Source organism: Neofelis nebulosa, chromosome 4 (assembly GCF_028018385.1).
Source record: "Neofelis nebulosa isolate mNeoNeb1 chromosome 4, mNeoNeb1.pri, whole genome shotgun sequence".
Classification (NCBI taxonomy): domain Eukaryota; kingdom Metazoa; phylum Chordata; class Mammalia; order Carnivora; family Felidae; genus Neofelis; species Neofelis nebulosa.
This window is the reverse complement of record NC_080785.1, coordinates 139,841,612-139,857,529: the sequence shown is the minus strand read 5'-3', so window position 1 is coordinate 139,857,529 and position 15,918 is coordinate 139,841,612. Positions and strand designations below refer to the sequence as shown.

At 39.4% G+C, this 15,918-nt stretch overlaps 1 protein-coding gene across 19 annotated transcripts in view; it reads right to left on the bottom strand.

The window, feature by feature from the left end:
* The window catches only part of CADPS (calcium dependent secretion activator), a 479,125-nt gene that overhangs the window by 244,962 nt on the left and 218,245 nt on the right, over nucleotides 1-15,918 (bottom strand). For all 19 annotated transcript variants that reach the window (XM_058726308.1, XM_058726310.1, XM_058726311.1 and 16 more), the window contains exon 5: nucleotides 1,730-1,963. In XM_058726308.1, coding sequence (XP_058582291.1) covers nucleotides 1,730-1,963 — 234 coding nt within the window. The remainder of the gene's footprint in view (nucleotides 1-1,729; nucleotides 1,964-15,918) is intronic.

Here is a 15,918-nt window from a genome sequence, read left to right as displayed (position 1 = left end):
AATTCAAAGACACCTAAGAAAAAGCATTCAGTACCTCAGGTGGCAGCATTAAAAAAGAAAGAAAAAAAGGAATGTCTGTGAAATTACACTGATGGTTTTTTCACACACCAAGTGCCCTATATTTAACTGAATACTGCTTCTGCCAACTGCAAAATAAACGTTGATCACACTGTAATAGGACTATCTTGATCTGAACTGAGCACAGTAAAACAAATTACAGGCAGTTAATTCACAGGAAGCCTTAATGATGTTCTAGAAAATTAATTTAGTCTTTACAAATTCTAATTAAATCTACAGAAATTTGATCTATTCTCTTGGTCTCCCCAAATCTAGGGCCATCATAAAATCCTTGTGGGGTTCTGAGCTTCAATAAGTTATGAACTGTTCTCAAACTTTAGAATGCATAAGAAGCACCTGGGTGGCTCATTAAAATGCTTATTTCATGGTGTATTCCACCCAGAGATTTTTTTTTTTTTCTGACACCATTGAGGCATATTTTACATATCATAGAGTTAACTCATTTCAAGTGTACAATGCGGTGAATTTAGTAAATTTACCAAGTTGCATGACTATCATCGTCAGTTAGTTTTAGAACATTTTTATCTCCCAGTAATGTCCCTCCTGTCCATTTCTACCCCCTGCCCCAAGAACCTAATCTAATTTCTGTTTCTGGAGACTTGCCTTGTTTAGACATTTTGTAGCAATGGAATCAAACAGCAAGTGGCCTCTTGTGTTTGGCTTCTTTCAGGAAGCAGAATGTTTTTGACCTTCATCTAAATCAAAGCATGTATCTGTAGTTTGTTCCTTTCGATTGCTGAGGAATAGCCCGCTGTACGGATGTACCACATTTTGTCTATCCATTTTCGAGGGGATACGCACTGAGGTTGTTTCCATTTTTGGCCATTAAAAATAGTGCTGCTATAAACTTTGAACGGGAGCAAGATTTTATGGGGATGTGTGTTTTCATTTCTCTTGGGTAGATATCTAAGAACAGAGTTGCACTCTACATGTGCTAGTTTTATGTTTAAGTTTTTGCAAAACCACCAAACTCTTTTCCCAGGTGACTGCACCATGTTGTATTGCCTTCACCTTGAGATTTGGTCTGGGTGGTGCCAGGAATCTGCATAGAGAACCAGTTTTCTGGGCAATTCCACCACAGCCAGATCAGATCCACTCCCTCTATCATACGTATGAAAAACAACCATGTGAGCAGAAGTTACAGAGAAATGTACAGACATGAGGAGCTTTCCGCCACAGTCCCGGTCTGAACGGGTTCTTTCTTTGGCTGATGAAATAAACTAAAAAGGCTCCCCAGCAGCAAGAGGCTCTCCTATTGTGTACCCAACAGGAGAGACAACAGGAAAGAAAATCTACAACTCACCAAATGATGCTAGATTGCTTCTCTCCTAACTCCAACTCAGGATGGCAACATTATAAACTTTCTAAATTGCGTAAGGGCTTTACAAAATCCTTGAGCAGTGCTTTAAGATGGAAAATAATGCAAGATTAAATTCAGTAGATGGTTCTTAAGACTGCATTTCCTTCAGAAAAGCATGGGCTCCTGGAGATGGGGAATCACTTGCTGATTAGCTGACCTATGCTTAGCAAGCTGTTATTTTAATAACTGCTCCTGGGGTGCAGGGAAGAAAGCAAGCTGATTGTGATGCATCTAATCACCCACATCCTGCTGGCTGTGCCAGGAAACTTTCAAGGGTTTAGGGCTTTTTACCTCCAGGGAGAAAGACAGCACGACATCTGACTTGGAGAGCTGGTTCTCACTCTCCTCACCCATGTCGATGATGGAAGCGTTGTGGCTGCGTTTGAGTTTCTGCAGTTTGAACTCTCCACCTTTGGAAACCGGCATGCTCTCCAAATTGGCCATGAGCAGGTTGACAGATGACTTCAGCTCCTCAATGTACATGTTTTCCATCTCTTTGGATACAAATTTGGGAAATTTGCGCTCCTTGTAAAGGAAAAGAAAAGTATGAGCAGAAGAATAAAAAGGGACCTGATTTACATAGAAGGTTTACATCTTACAGCCCAGAGTTGTACTGACATCTACCACTGGTGAAATTTTGCCCAGATATGGTGACACTGTGCTAGAAAAATGTTCAGCCTAGTTGAGTAGACAGCTGTCTGCCTTCTAGTTATTTACAATCTCTAACAGGTAAGAAATACATACATAAACATATAGTAAGAACGAGTCAAATGTTTTATTATAGTTCAATTTTTTCCCCCAGTTTTCTCCAACAAATTTGATTTGTAGAAAGAAAAATGGGGTGATATTTTTAAAGTCTGGTTTCAGCTGAAACCGTTTTTCTTTTTAGCAAAATGCAATCCGTTGTTTTTAAGTTTGGAGACAGAAAGACACCCTATTTCTGGATACGTATAGAGATTTTCTCACATGAATAATTCAAAAGGAGCTCATTTGAGATGTTTCAAACATAGCCTGTAGCTATTTCTAAAAGAATAGTAGAAAGAATTGTTACTGTTTTCAAGAAAAATTGAAAAAATTAATGAAGTGATGAAAAACATGATTAAAATTCTTTAGAAAAGAAGATAAAGCAATTCCATATCAGAACTGACCTCTATTTTTTTTTCTTTCCTTGCTTATGAATTCAGTTGTAATAGCAACATGGTTAGCCATGCTCTTTGTTTCCTCATTACCTCTAAGTTGTCCAGGTGCCTTGAATATACTTTGGATCAATCACCTTCTCAAAGAATCATTTCCTACTTGAAACAGGAATTGCCCTCCTTAGTCTTGGTCCATACTAATCAGGTGAGGGGCAAGCCAGATCGGTTTGCCCTTTTTTGCAAGAGACAGAAGAATCCAACTTGAGACTCGCTTAAACAATGGAGGGAATTGATTGGTTTGAAATGTCCTGGGGTAGACCAGCTTCCAGCAAGGCTGGAGTCAGGACTCGGATAATATCACAACAACTGGTATTTTTGCAAATCTTAATTTGGGTTCCTCGGAGGTGGCTCCATACTCAGTCTGGCTCCCCTTAATGTCACAGAAAGGTTGTTAAAACTCATAACATCATAGCATGCAATCTAAAGGAAGAGTGAATATCTCCCCCTATAATGTCTTTGATTCCAAAATTCTCAAAGTCTGACTTATGCACATAACCTGAACAACCTTTTATGGTTGGTGATATGTTGTGTTGAGTTGCTTAGGCATGAATTATTTCCTCCATCCCTGCGGCTAAGGGCAGAATTCCACCAGAATCACATGGGATGTGAATTGGTTTGCCAATTAGGGGTGGCAAAAAAAAAAAAAAAAAGATGTTTCATACATGGGCACCTGACCCAAATCAACCAACTAATTCAGTTAAATGGCCAACAGTCAACCGGATTTACTCTCACAAGCAATTGAACTGAGAGATATTGAGATTGCAGTTAGCAGCAGAATTGAAATAGCAAGATCATGTCTACTCATGTAGACTGCCATATTGGAACAGCTGAAAGAATAAGACACTTGACGAAGAGAGAGAAAGAGGTATAGGGATAGAGGTAGAGACTAACAGAGGAAGGAAGGAAAGGAGGGAAGGCAGAAGGAAGGCAACAGGAGAAAAGAAGCTATTTAGAGTCATAGAAAGGAGCTCTGACTTTTATTGATTTTCTAATTCTTATAAAGCCCAGTATCTCTCCTTTTGGTTCCTTTGAGATTCTCTTATTTTCCTTTCAATAATTCCCTCCCACCACACATGCACACATACTACTTAACTAGAAGGGTATTTCTTTCTTTCTAACATGGAAGTTTCACTAAAATTCACATAGTAAATCCTCTGTATAGAGCTTGGAGATGCCTTTGCGCTGTGTCAGTCTTCTTCCTACCTAGAGGAACTATTCCCCTTACCCCCTTGCCTCCCTAGATAATTCTCAGCCATCTTGTCATCTTCTATATTTCAGCCTCAAAATTTATTTCCCTAGGTCGAATCTCCTTGTTCTACTTTCTTATAACACCTAGCTCAACTTCTTGGTAACGTTTACTATAATTATAATTAATGGAAAATGGTGAAATTTGTTTCTCTTTCCTGCTGGGCCATGATGTCTATCTTGATACCCTTGGTGAATTCTTATTTTCTAAAATAATCTTGGCACATAGTAAGCATTCAATACTTACAAGTTGAGTGAATGAATGGATGGCTTGTCACAATGTCCATATTAAATATCAACACAGCTAAAACTCAGTCATGAGGTGGAGGCGGAGAGATGATGAAATAGTTCTGGAAGAACATTGAGATTCTGCTTTTCCAGGTAAATGAGCATGGGGGTCTGAAATCCACTCAGCAACCTTTGAGTACTGGTTCCTTCCAGAGCCTCTTACTATAATCACTTCCTGCTTTACCGCTGGGCTCAGCCCACCCTGTGGTGCTTTCTAAACACACTGAGGAGCAGCAGGATGGACGCCTCTGAAACGTGATGATAGGCTGATGAGCTCAACAACAGCTAGTAATGATTCAAGGCAAGAATCCTACCTTAGTAGGTAAGTGTTAGGGAGGGATCATGATGAAAGGCTGTGGACTGTTCCCATGAAGCTTATCAACCAATGGGGAGAAAGATCTATTGAAGAAATATCAAGGTAGACACTGTAACAGCAGTGTATGAGACAATGAACTCTTGCTGAGAGAGTCAGGAGCGGCTTTCCAGAGGAGGTGACCTGTGAGCTGAGAGTCTGATGGATGAAGAACACTTTACCACCAGGCTGAGTTGGCTGAGACAGGATCATTGTTCTTTCCTCCCTTCCATGGAAAATATACAAGCAACCATGAATCTAAGAAGGTCTGTATAACTGTACATGGCCACATGTATTTCCTCATCTTTTGAACATGGCCCTTCTGGAGAGCGAAGATGGAAAGTCAACTCATGATCAAAGAGTGGTCCCCAAGGCCATGTTAGAAGATACCAAGCAGCAAAGGTTACGTATCATTAGCCTAAAGTCTGTTACACTGATCTCTTTCTTTCTCATGTTGGGGCCCAAATCTTATAACTATGTGGGATTCTTGGGAAGCTGGGTAAATGGTATCTCTGAGTTTTTACTAGAAGCTGCTGGCCTTGTGGTTGCCACGGAGATGAAGAGAAAAACTGTCCTGTCTGTGAAGTGGGTTCTTTCTGGCCATCAGCCTTGAGACACCTTATCATCGAGTGCAGTCCCTTTTATCACACCCACCTTTGGGACTCACTCAAGGCCTCACAACTCCACAGCCTTGACATTGTGCAAGAAGATCCAGTGGTTACAGACAATACCGCTTTGGCCCAGGGTTAGAGTACAACAAACTTTATGCAGCAGAGTATTGGAAAAATCCAAAGAATGATCACTCCTCTCAGAACTTGGACAGTTTCTAATGACATCATAAAAAGAGGCTCATAAAACTGAAGTCTGCAAGGGAAAACAAGGCCATTTTTCTGCCCTGTGTACTAAAGCCTTGAGAAGAAATAGCATTCTGTCAATCTAGGCTGAGGTTCTTGAGGGGAGTTTTCAGCAGCAGACCCATTACAAACACATTTCAAAGCTGAGGTTGTGCCAAAAACAAGGAAAATGTAGTCGTCCATTTCGATTGCTACTTTCCCAAGCATTAAAGTAAATTAGCCTTGACAAAAGCATTGTTTATTCATATCACTTTATGAAAGACATAGCATATGGATGGACAACGTCTTCCAAAGAAAATTTCTGCTGTCCGTTAATTTTGTTTTGGGCTGATAACACTCCTCAATGGGGATGGCCTCCCAAGGACAATTCCTAACAGAGTTATTTGTGCTCGGCCACACTGAGTGATTTTTGAAACATCTTGAAAAATGGCATTTGAAAGTGCTAACAGCTTCCTCAGCCATTTACTTTTCTGTCTTTTCATTTTTATCCATAGAGGATGAAGAGTCACATGTAAAAGCTGACAAGGGTACCCCCACTCAGATAGCGGATCCTTAGACTCCAGAGGCTCAAATGGCAAACTGATAGGTGACCAGAAGGAAGGATGTGGCAGAAGGACACCTCCTAGACCCAGAGCTCACTGACAGTGTTGTACTTACTCAATACAATCCCTCAAACAAGTCCTGGGCTCCTATGATGTGTCAGGTGTATGGATGTCATTGGGATGAAAGAGTCAGCCAAGAGGTGATGGTATGGGGTGAAGGGGAATGCCAGAAAAGAAAACCAAGTAGATGCCCTGTGACACATGAAGTAACAGAGGCATGTGTAGAGTACAAAGTTCACCAAGGAATCTTAGCCAGTTCACATGAGTGAAATCAACTTGACTTTGAATCCTGGGTCTACTACGTACTAGTTGGGTGACTTTAGACAGGTTTCTTCTCTGTGAATTTTAGTTTCCATATTTGAAGTAGGGATAAAAAGCCTCGTACAGTTATTGTGAAGAGTAAAAGGTAATAACAAATACCAATACTTTTTGACTATATATAATCAGCATATATATACCACATGTATGTATATACACATATATGTATACATATATACATACACATATACATACATGCACACACACATATCCATATCCATATCCATCAGGTACCATGCTACCACCACCGCTGCTGACAATAACATTACCAATCATAATGACAGTGACTATCATAGAGATCATGATGCTAGTTGGCTCTCACAATCGTTGTTTGTGTCCCGGACACTAAGTAAACACTTTGCATGCTTTACCTCACTTAATCCTTCCAACAGCTGAGGCTAGTGCTATCATTTAGTCCCAAATTCTGGAGGAAAATGATGCATAGAAGTATATTCAGTAATCAGTAGCATGGAGTGTGAAACCTCCATTGGGTTTTTTTTATTTTTATTTTTAGCTATATTTGTAGCTACCATACCATAGAGAAGAACTATCTGGCTCCAAATGGCAAAGAGCCAAGGCAAACCCTAGGGGGCTTCTCAGCATCGCGTACCCTCTCTGCGTTGCTTTATCTCAGTGTTTAGCACAGGACCAATAAGAGCTGAGCCCTCCACGGCAGTGACCGTTCCACTATGACCAGTCAATGTGGACTGTGTGTTGGTGGGCATGGGGTGAAGTACAGGGAGTGATGAAGAAGGGAAGGCGTGTTAAACGAGAGAAAGAAGGTCTTGGTCAATAATTTGTAAAAGTCAGCATGACGCACATTAGAAGGTGCTTTGGGCATAGGTACGATAGCTTCCAGGAATGGCTTCTTTCCCCAAACCCATCTTTAAGTGGTTTGGCGTTACTTCCTCAGCTTTTATGAATTAGATGGACTTCCCTTCAGTTAACGAACTTCAGAGGCTCTCCTCAGCATTTAGATTTTTGCTTGGACTCAGATTTTCCTGCCTGGTTAGTTACCTGCCAAGGTCAGAGTCAGGGAGATGCTCCCCACACACATTCTTTCAGGTAGAAAAATCAAACTAAACCGTAGTGTGTCTGGACACTAACCTCATGACTCAGGGTGAATGCCAGCTACAAACAATTAATTTGTAAGCTGGGGGGTAGTATCATTCTCTGGTAGGAGAAGAATCCATTTTTATCTGATTTTTGACAATGCGTGCAGCAGAACTTTTCCAAGAGGGAAATATTTGGATAGTGTTTCCTTCCTGGGGGCACAGTCTCATCAATGTTTGCAGCAGGACCATGGTATGAGATGGTAATTTTGCTCTGTGGAGAATAGGGGTTTAAATAGCAACTCCACATTTAAGTGATAGTTTGAAAAACCAATACTGTTTCACTCCCACACCTCTGCCATGAATACTATAAAAACTGTGTTATTGATCGTATATAATTAGCTCACGAATTCTGGAATTTTACCTCAAAATGTGGCCAAAAGAATTGGCAAATATCACAGGACCGCTAATGCCACAATCTGTTTAAGCTCCAATGTCAACTTCTGACGACACAATTTAAATAACGTAGACTTAATTCCTAGGTGAAATTTGGGGACATTTTAATATCACCATGAGAAGATTTGGGAAAATGTTTGAACAGGGATTAAGAAGCCTCTTCTACCACATTTAAAAACATGCATTCAGATCTCCTCATGGAACTTTTAAGGCAGCATGTCTGATGTTCACAGTGACAGCTCCAGCAGCCATCTCTGGTGATTTGTGGGACGTTAGTGTGACTGATTCGACAGATTATAGTGCAGGGTTGCGGTGGAGGAAAACTGCCCTGTATTGCCTCCCTTCTCTTCTAGGAAGAAGGAACACACATAAGCCTTTTGTACACGTGTGACAATGACAATGCTGCCAGCAGAAACACCGGGGTCCTTACCACCTCTTTTCCAGATTCCAACGAAATCAAAGCAAAAGGATACAGAACTCCAGGAGCCAGTTCTGCCTGACACTATTGCTTCGTTCGGCCTTCTGGATAAACTGAAGGAAATCTAGAGTAAAGTTTAGTGGAAAGAGAAGGTAGTTGACTCGAGGGGCAACCAGTCCTGTCCTGGTGTAACTAGCTTCCTGCCTGTCATATGACTACTAAAAACAAACAAAACAAACAGACATGATACTTGGAATTAGAGCACTCAACTTCCTACTTATGAGCTAAGTGACCTTGGGCACATCACTTAAACTCTTCCATGTGCTGAAATGGGGAGAATCACTGAAACTCCCAGGATTGTAACTGATCTAAATGAGAGTTCACATGAAAATGTACAGCCAGTGTGCAAAGCATTTAATGAAGGCTGAATGAGCAGAGAGAGAGAGAGAGAGAGAGAGAGGGGCTAGGATGAGGTAAGGTAAAGGCCTGGTTGAAAGGCATCTTGGATCTTCGCAAAGATTGGGGTGATAGAAAAAATGAGGATCTGTATTGGTGAAATTTTTTTTATTGAAGCGTAGTTGACATACAATATTCTATTAGCTTCAGGTATACAACACAGTGATCCAACATTTATATACATTACGAAGGGATCACCGAATAAATCTAGCTATCATCTGTCACCGTACAAGGTTATTACAATGTCATTATAATATGTGCTGTACATTCACCCTCATGTCTTATTTATTTTATAACTGGAAATTTGAACCTTTAAATTCCCTTCCCCTATTTTCCTCTCCCAGCAATCACCAGATTGTTCCCTGTATCCATGAATCTGTTTCTGTTTTGTTTTTTTGTTTTTGCGATTCCACACATATGTGACATCATCATATGGTGTTTGTCACTTAGCATAATACTTTCTAGGTCCATCCATGTTGTCACAAATGGAAAGATCTCATTCCTTTTTAGGGCTGAGTAATATTCCATTATGTATGTGTGTGTATACATACATATATATGTATGTATACACACAAAATATGCACACATGTATATATATACAATATATGCACACTACACACATATACCATATCTTCTTTATCTGTTCATCTACCAGTGGACACTTGGGTTGCTTCCTTACCTTGCCTATTGTAAATAATGCTGCAGTAAACATAGAGGTGCCTATATCTTTTCAAATTAGTGTTTTTGTTTTCTTCGGGTACATAATTACCCAGAGGTGGAATTGTTGGATTGCATCATAGTTGCATTTTTATTGTTCTGAGTAGCCTCCATACTGTTTTCCATAGTGGCTTGACCATTTGCCACCTACAGGACACACGGGTACCCTTTACCCCACATCCTCATCAACACTTTTATTTCTTGTCTTTTTGGTGATAGCCATTCTAACAGAGAGGTGATACCTCATTGTGATTTTGAATTGTTTTTCCCTGATGCTTAGTGATGTTGAGAATCTTTTCATGTGTCTGTTAGCCATCCGTGTGTCTTCTTTGGAGAAATGTCTATGCAGGTCCCTCTACCAGTTTTGTAGTTGGGGTGTTTGATTTTTTGATACTGAGCTGTGCGAATTTTTAAAAAATATATTTTGGATATTAACCCATTATCGATTGTGTCACTCACAAAGATCTTCTCCCATTCAGTATGTTGTCTTTTTGTTTTATTGATGGTTTCCTTTACTATGCAAAAGGTTTTTTAGCTTGATGTACTCCCATTTATTTATTTTTGCTTTTGTTGCCCGTGCTTGAGGAGTCAGATCCAAAAAAATATTGCTTAAACTGATGTCCAAGAGCCTTCTGCCTATGTTTTCTTCTAGGAGTTTTATGGTTTCCAGTCTTACATTTAAGTCTTTATCCATTTTGAATTTGTTGTTCTATATGGTATAAGAAAGTGGCTCAGGTTCATTCTATTCATTAACTATCCAGTTTTCCCAGCACCATTTATTGAAGAGACTGTCTCTTCTCCATTGTATATGCTTGTCTCTTTGGTTAAAGACTAAATGACCATAAAAGTGCGGGGTTATTCCTGGACAATCTATACTGTTTCATTGATCCATTGTGTGTGGTTTCATGCCATACTGCTTTGGTTTCTGTAGTGTTTTTTTTTTTTTTAATTTTTTTTAACGTTTATTTATTTTTGAGACAGAGAGAGACAGAGTATGAACGGGGGAGGGGCAGAGAGAGAGGGAGACACAGAACCGGAAGCAGGCTCCAGGTTCTAAGCCATCAGCCCAGAGCCCGATGCAGGGCTTGAACTCACAGACCGCGAGATCGTGACCTGAGCTGAAGTCGGTGCTTAACCGACTGAGCCACCCAGGCGCCCCTCTGTAGTGTTTTAGTATAGTTTGAGATCAAGGAGTGTGATACCTCCAGCTGTTTTCTTCTTTTCAAGACAGCTTTAGCTATTTGAGGTCTTTGTGGTTCCATACAAATTTTAGGATTATTTGTTCTAGCTTTGTGAAAAATACTACAGGTGTTTTGATAGGTATTGCACTGAATGTGTAGACTGCTTTGGGTAGTATGGACATTTAAACAATATTAACTCTTCCACTCCATGAGCAAAGGATACCTTTCCATTTATTTGTGCCTATCTTTCATCAATGTCTTATAGTTTTCAAAGCAACAGGTTTTTCACCTCCTTGACTAAATTTATTCCTAGGTATTCTATTATTTCTGTTGCAATTGTAAATGGGATTGTTTCCTTAATTTCTCTTTCGGATAGTTTATTATGTGTGTATAGAAATGCAACAAGTTTAGGCATATTAATTTTGTATCCTGCAACTTACTGAATTCATTTATTACTTCTAAGTTTTTTGGTGGAGTCTTAAGGGTTTCTACACACAATACTATGTCACCTGCAAATAGTGGCAGTTTGACTTCTTCTTTCCCAAACTGGATGTTTTTTATTTATTTTTCTTGTCAGATTTCTGTGACTAAGACTTCCAATACTATGTTGAATAAAAATGGTGAGAGTGGACATCACTATCTTGTTCGTGATCTTAGAGGAAAATTTTTCAGCTTTTCACCACTGAATAGGATGTTAGCTGTAGGTTTGTTATATATGGCTTTTATCATATTGAGATATATTCCCTCTGTACCCATTTTTTGAGTGTTTGAATCACAAATGGATATTGAATTTCATTGAATGCTTTTTCTGCATCTATTGAAACAATAATATAGTTGTTCCCTTCTTTTGGTCAGTGTGATATATCACATTCATTGATCTGCAGATACTGAATCATCCTTGCATCCCTGGAATACATCCCATTTGATCACGCTATATGGTCCTTTTACTGTACTATTAAATTCAGGTTGCTCATATTTTGTTGAGGACTTTTGTATCTATGTTCATCAGGCATAATGGCCTGTTATTTTCTGTTTTTGTGGTATCTTTGGTTTTGGTATCAGGGGACTGCTAGTCTCACAGAAAGAGTTATGAAGCATTCCTTTCTCCTCAGTTTTTTGGAGTAGTTTGAGAAGGGTAGGTATTAACTCTTCTTTAAATATTTGGTAGAATTCACCTGTAAACCATCTGGTCCTGGAGTTTTGTTTTGGGAGTCATTTGATTACTGATTCAATTTCATAAATAACAATCAGTATATTCAGATTTTCTATTTCTTCTTGATTCAGTCTGGGAAGATTGCATGTTTATAAGAATTTATCCCTTTCTTCTAGGTTGTCCCATTTGTTGGTACATAATCGTCTGTAGTAATCTCTAATTATCCTTATTATTTCTGTGGGTTCAGTCGGAGCTTTTCCTCTTTCATTTCTGACTTTGTTTGGTCCCTCTCTCTTTTTTCTTGATGAATCTGGCTAAAGGTTATCAATTTTCTTTATTTCCTCAAAGAACTAGCTCTTAGTTTCATTGATCTTTTCTATTGTTTTGTTTTAGTTTCTACTTCATTTGTTTCTGATCTGATTTTTATTATCTCCTTCCTTCTATTAACTCTGGACTTTGTTCTTTATCTAGTTTCTTTAGGTGTTACAGTTGGATTGTTTATTTGAAAATTTTCTTGTTTCTTGAGGTGGGTCTGTATCAGTATAAACTTCTTTCTTAGAGCTGCTTTTGCTGTGGTCCATAGATTTTGTACTGTTGTGTTTCCATTTTTATTTGTTTCAAGGTATTTTAAATTTCTTCATTCACCCACAGGTTGTTTGGTAGCATGTTGTTTAGCCTCTATGTGTTTGTGTTTTTTAGTTTTCTTATAGTTGGTCTTGAGTTTCACACCATTGTGGTCAGAAAAGATACTCGATGTAATTTCAATCTTAAATTTATTGAGACGTGTTTTGTGGCCTAACATATCATCTCTCTTGGAAAATGTTCCATGTATCCTTGAGAAGAATGCATATTCTGGTTTTGGAGTGGAATGCTTTGTATTCATCTATTAAGTCCATCTGATCTGAGGTATTTTTTAAGGTCAGTGTTCCCTTATTGGCTTTCTGTCTGGATGATCTCTCCATTGAGATAAGTGAGATGTTGATCTCCTACTATTATTGTATTACTGTGTTTCTCCCTTTATGTCTGTAAATGTTTGCTTTATGTATTTAGGTGCCTCTATTCTCTTGTATTGATCCCTGTATTATTAGGTAATGCCCTTCTTTGTCTCTTTGTTAAAACAAAGAGACTTTGTTTTAAAGTCTCTTTTGTCTGATATAATTATTGCTACACCAACTTTCTTTTCCTTTTCTTTTGCATGAAATAGCTTTTTCCATCCTTACATTTTCAGTCTGTGTTTTTGTTTAGATCTGGAGTGAGTCTCTTGTAGGCAGCATATAGATGGGTCTTGTTTTTCTATCCATTCAGCTACCGTATGTCTTTTGATTACAACATTTAGTCCTTTTACATTTAAAGTAATTACTGATAGATATGTACTTATCGCCATTTTGTTGATGGTTTTCTGGTTGTTTTTGTAGCTCTTCTCTCTTCCTGTCTTCTTCTCTTGCTCTCTTCCCTTGTGATTTGGTGACTTTCCTTATTGTTATACTTGCATTCCTTTCTCTTCATTTTTGTGTCTACTATAGATATTTGGTTTGTGGTCACCATGAAGTTCATATATAACATCCTACGTATATGGCACTCTATTTTAAGTTGATGGTTGCTTAAGTTCAAGCACATTCTAAAAGTACAACATCTCCTCCTCCCCCCATTTATGTTTTTCACATAATATTATATATCTTTTTTTTTTAATTTTTTTTTCAACGTTTTTTTATTTATTTTTGGGACAGAGAGAGACAGAGCATGAACAGGGGAGGGGCAGAGAGAGAGGGAGACACAGAATCGGAAACAGGCTCCAGGCTCCGAGCCATCGGCTCAGAGCCTGACGCGGGGCTCGAACTCACGGGCCGCGAGATCGTGACCTGGCTGAAGTCGGACGCTTAACCGACTGCGCCACCCAGGCGCCCCTTTTTTTTTTTTTTTTTTTAATTTTTTTTTTTTCAACGTTTTTTTATTTATTTTTGGGACAGAGAGAGACAGAGCATGAACAGGGGAGGGGCAGAGAGACATAATATTATACATCTTAATATTTTGTGTATCCTGGATTAACAATTGTAGGTCTGGACAATGTTATTACTTTTCTCTTTTCACCATACTCGCTATGCAGGTGGTTCATCCACTACTTTTACTATGCGTTTACCTTTACCAGTGAGATTTTTTTCTTTCATAGTTTTCTTACTTCTATTTATAAACTTTCTTTTCCATTTAAAGAAATCTCTTTAACACTTCTTGTAAGGGGCTGGTTTGGTGTTGATGAACTCCTTTAGCTTTTACTTGCCTGGGAAACTCCTTACCTCTTCTTCAATTCTGAGTAATAATCATACTGGGTAGAGTATTCTTGATTATAATTTTTTTCCTTTCAGCACTTTGAATATATTGTGCCACTCCCTTTTGGTCTGTAAAGTTTCTGCTGAAAAATCAGCTATGGTCTTATGGGGGTTCCCTTGTATGTAACTAGTTGTTTTCCTATTGATGATTTTAAGATCCTCTCTTTGTCTTTAACTGTTGACACTGATTATAATGTGTCTTGATGTGTGTCTCTTTGGGTTCATCTTCTTTGGGACTCTCTCTGATTTCTGGACCTGGATGCCTGTTTCCTTTGTCAGATAGGGAAGTTTTCAGTCATTGTTTCTTCAGATAGGTTTTATGTCCCTTTCTTTCTCTCTTTTCCTTCTGAGATCCCATAATATGAATGTTAGTACACTCAATGTTGTCTTGGAGGTCCCTTAAATTATTAATGTTTTTCAAATTCTTTTTTCTTTTTGCTGTTCTGATTGGGTGATTTGCACTACCCTATCTTCCAGGTCATTGATCCATCCCTCTGCATCATCTTATCTGCTACTAAGTCCCTTTGGTGTATTTTTCATTTCAGTCATTATATTCTTCAGCTCTGATGGATTCTTTTTTATATTTTACCTCTTTGTTGAAGTTCTGGCAATGTGCATCCATTCTTCTCCTAAGTTGGGTGAGCATCTGTATGACCATTACTTTGAACTCTTTATCTGGTAGATTGCTTATGTCCATTTCATTTAGTTCTTTTTCTGAGGTTTTGTCTTATACTTTCAGTTGGAACATATTCTTCTGTCTCCTCATTATGCTCAATTCTCTGTTTATTTCTATCTCTTAGATCAGTTATGCTTCCCAGTCTTGAAAGAGTGGCTTTATGCAGAATGTGTCATATGGAGCCCAATGCAAACTCCCCTAGTCACTTGAGATAGGTGCCCTGGGGGTGGGGGTAAGTCTATACTCTCCTGCTGTGACTGGGCGAGAACCCACTGTTGTGCATCTGATCTGAAGTACTGGCTGTCGGCCTAGCTGTCTGTAAAGCCTGGCTCGAGGGCTGCAGGTATGTTGGTGGGTGGAGTTATTGTCCTTTTGGCTGTGAAGTCCTGCTGAGGTGCAGGGTTGTACAGGGCTCTCAGTGGGGCACACCCCCTGACATAGCAGTCTGGAGGGAGGATTCCAAATTGCTGCCTACCAGCACCAGGATTAGCACAGCAGAACGAAATAGGAAAACTGGCTGCAGCCAGTGTCTCAGTCCCCAGGGAGAGGCTTAGATGTCTCCTGCCTCACTGTCTGATGTTCCAGGATTAACAAGTGGGTCTCCTTCACCTGTGGTCTACGTGCTTATCAATCTGATGCGTTTTGTACTGGTTGCTGGGTTGAGTGAGTCTGTATGTAAGCCCTTTAATAGCAGTTTCGCTTTCTCTACAGTTCTATAGTTTTCCTGAGTGAATTCCCTGTTGGCTTTCAAAGCCTGGTGTTTTGGGGGCCCATCTACGGGTTGGGGTTCCTGATGTGGAGCTCAAATCTCTTGCTCCTCAGTGATACTTTCTACATGGCTGAGATTCTTCTGATTTGAGTGACATGCCGCACCTAGGGAGTGGTTTCTTCCTTAGTGAGACTATATCTCTCTGCCCCTTCTACCTGTGTTAGTGCTGTCCCTTGTTGTGGGGGCTCTGTTCATCCAATTTCTAGGCTCTCTTCAGAGGGGACAATTCCACATACAGTTGTAGATTTGTTGTGTCTGTGGGAGGAGGTGAGCTCAGGATCTTCCTACGCCACCATCTTGCCTGTCCCCTATCCAGGAATTTCTGGTTATGATATTTACAGGAGCTGATGTTCAGCCATATGGGTTGAATTGCACACTCTCACTAAAATTCACTGTGATGCCAGAAATAGAAAAATCAGGGTA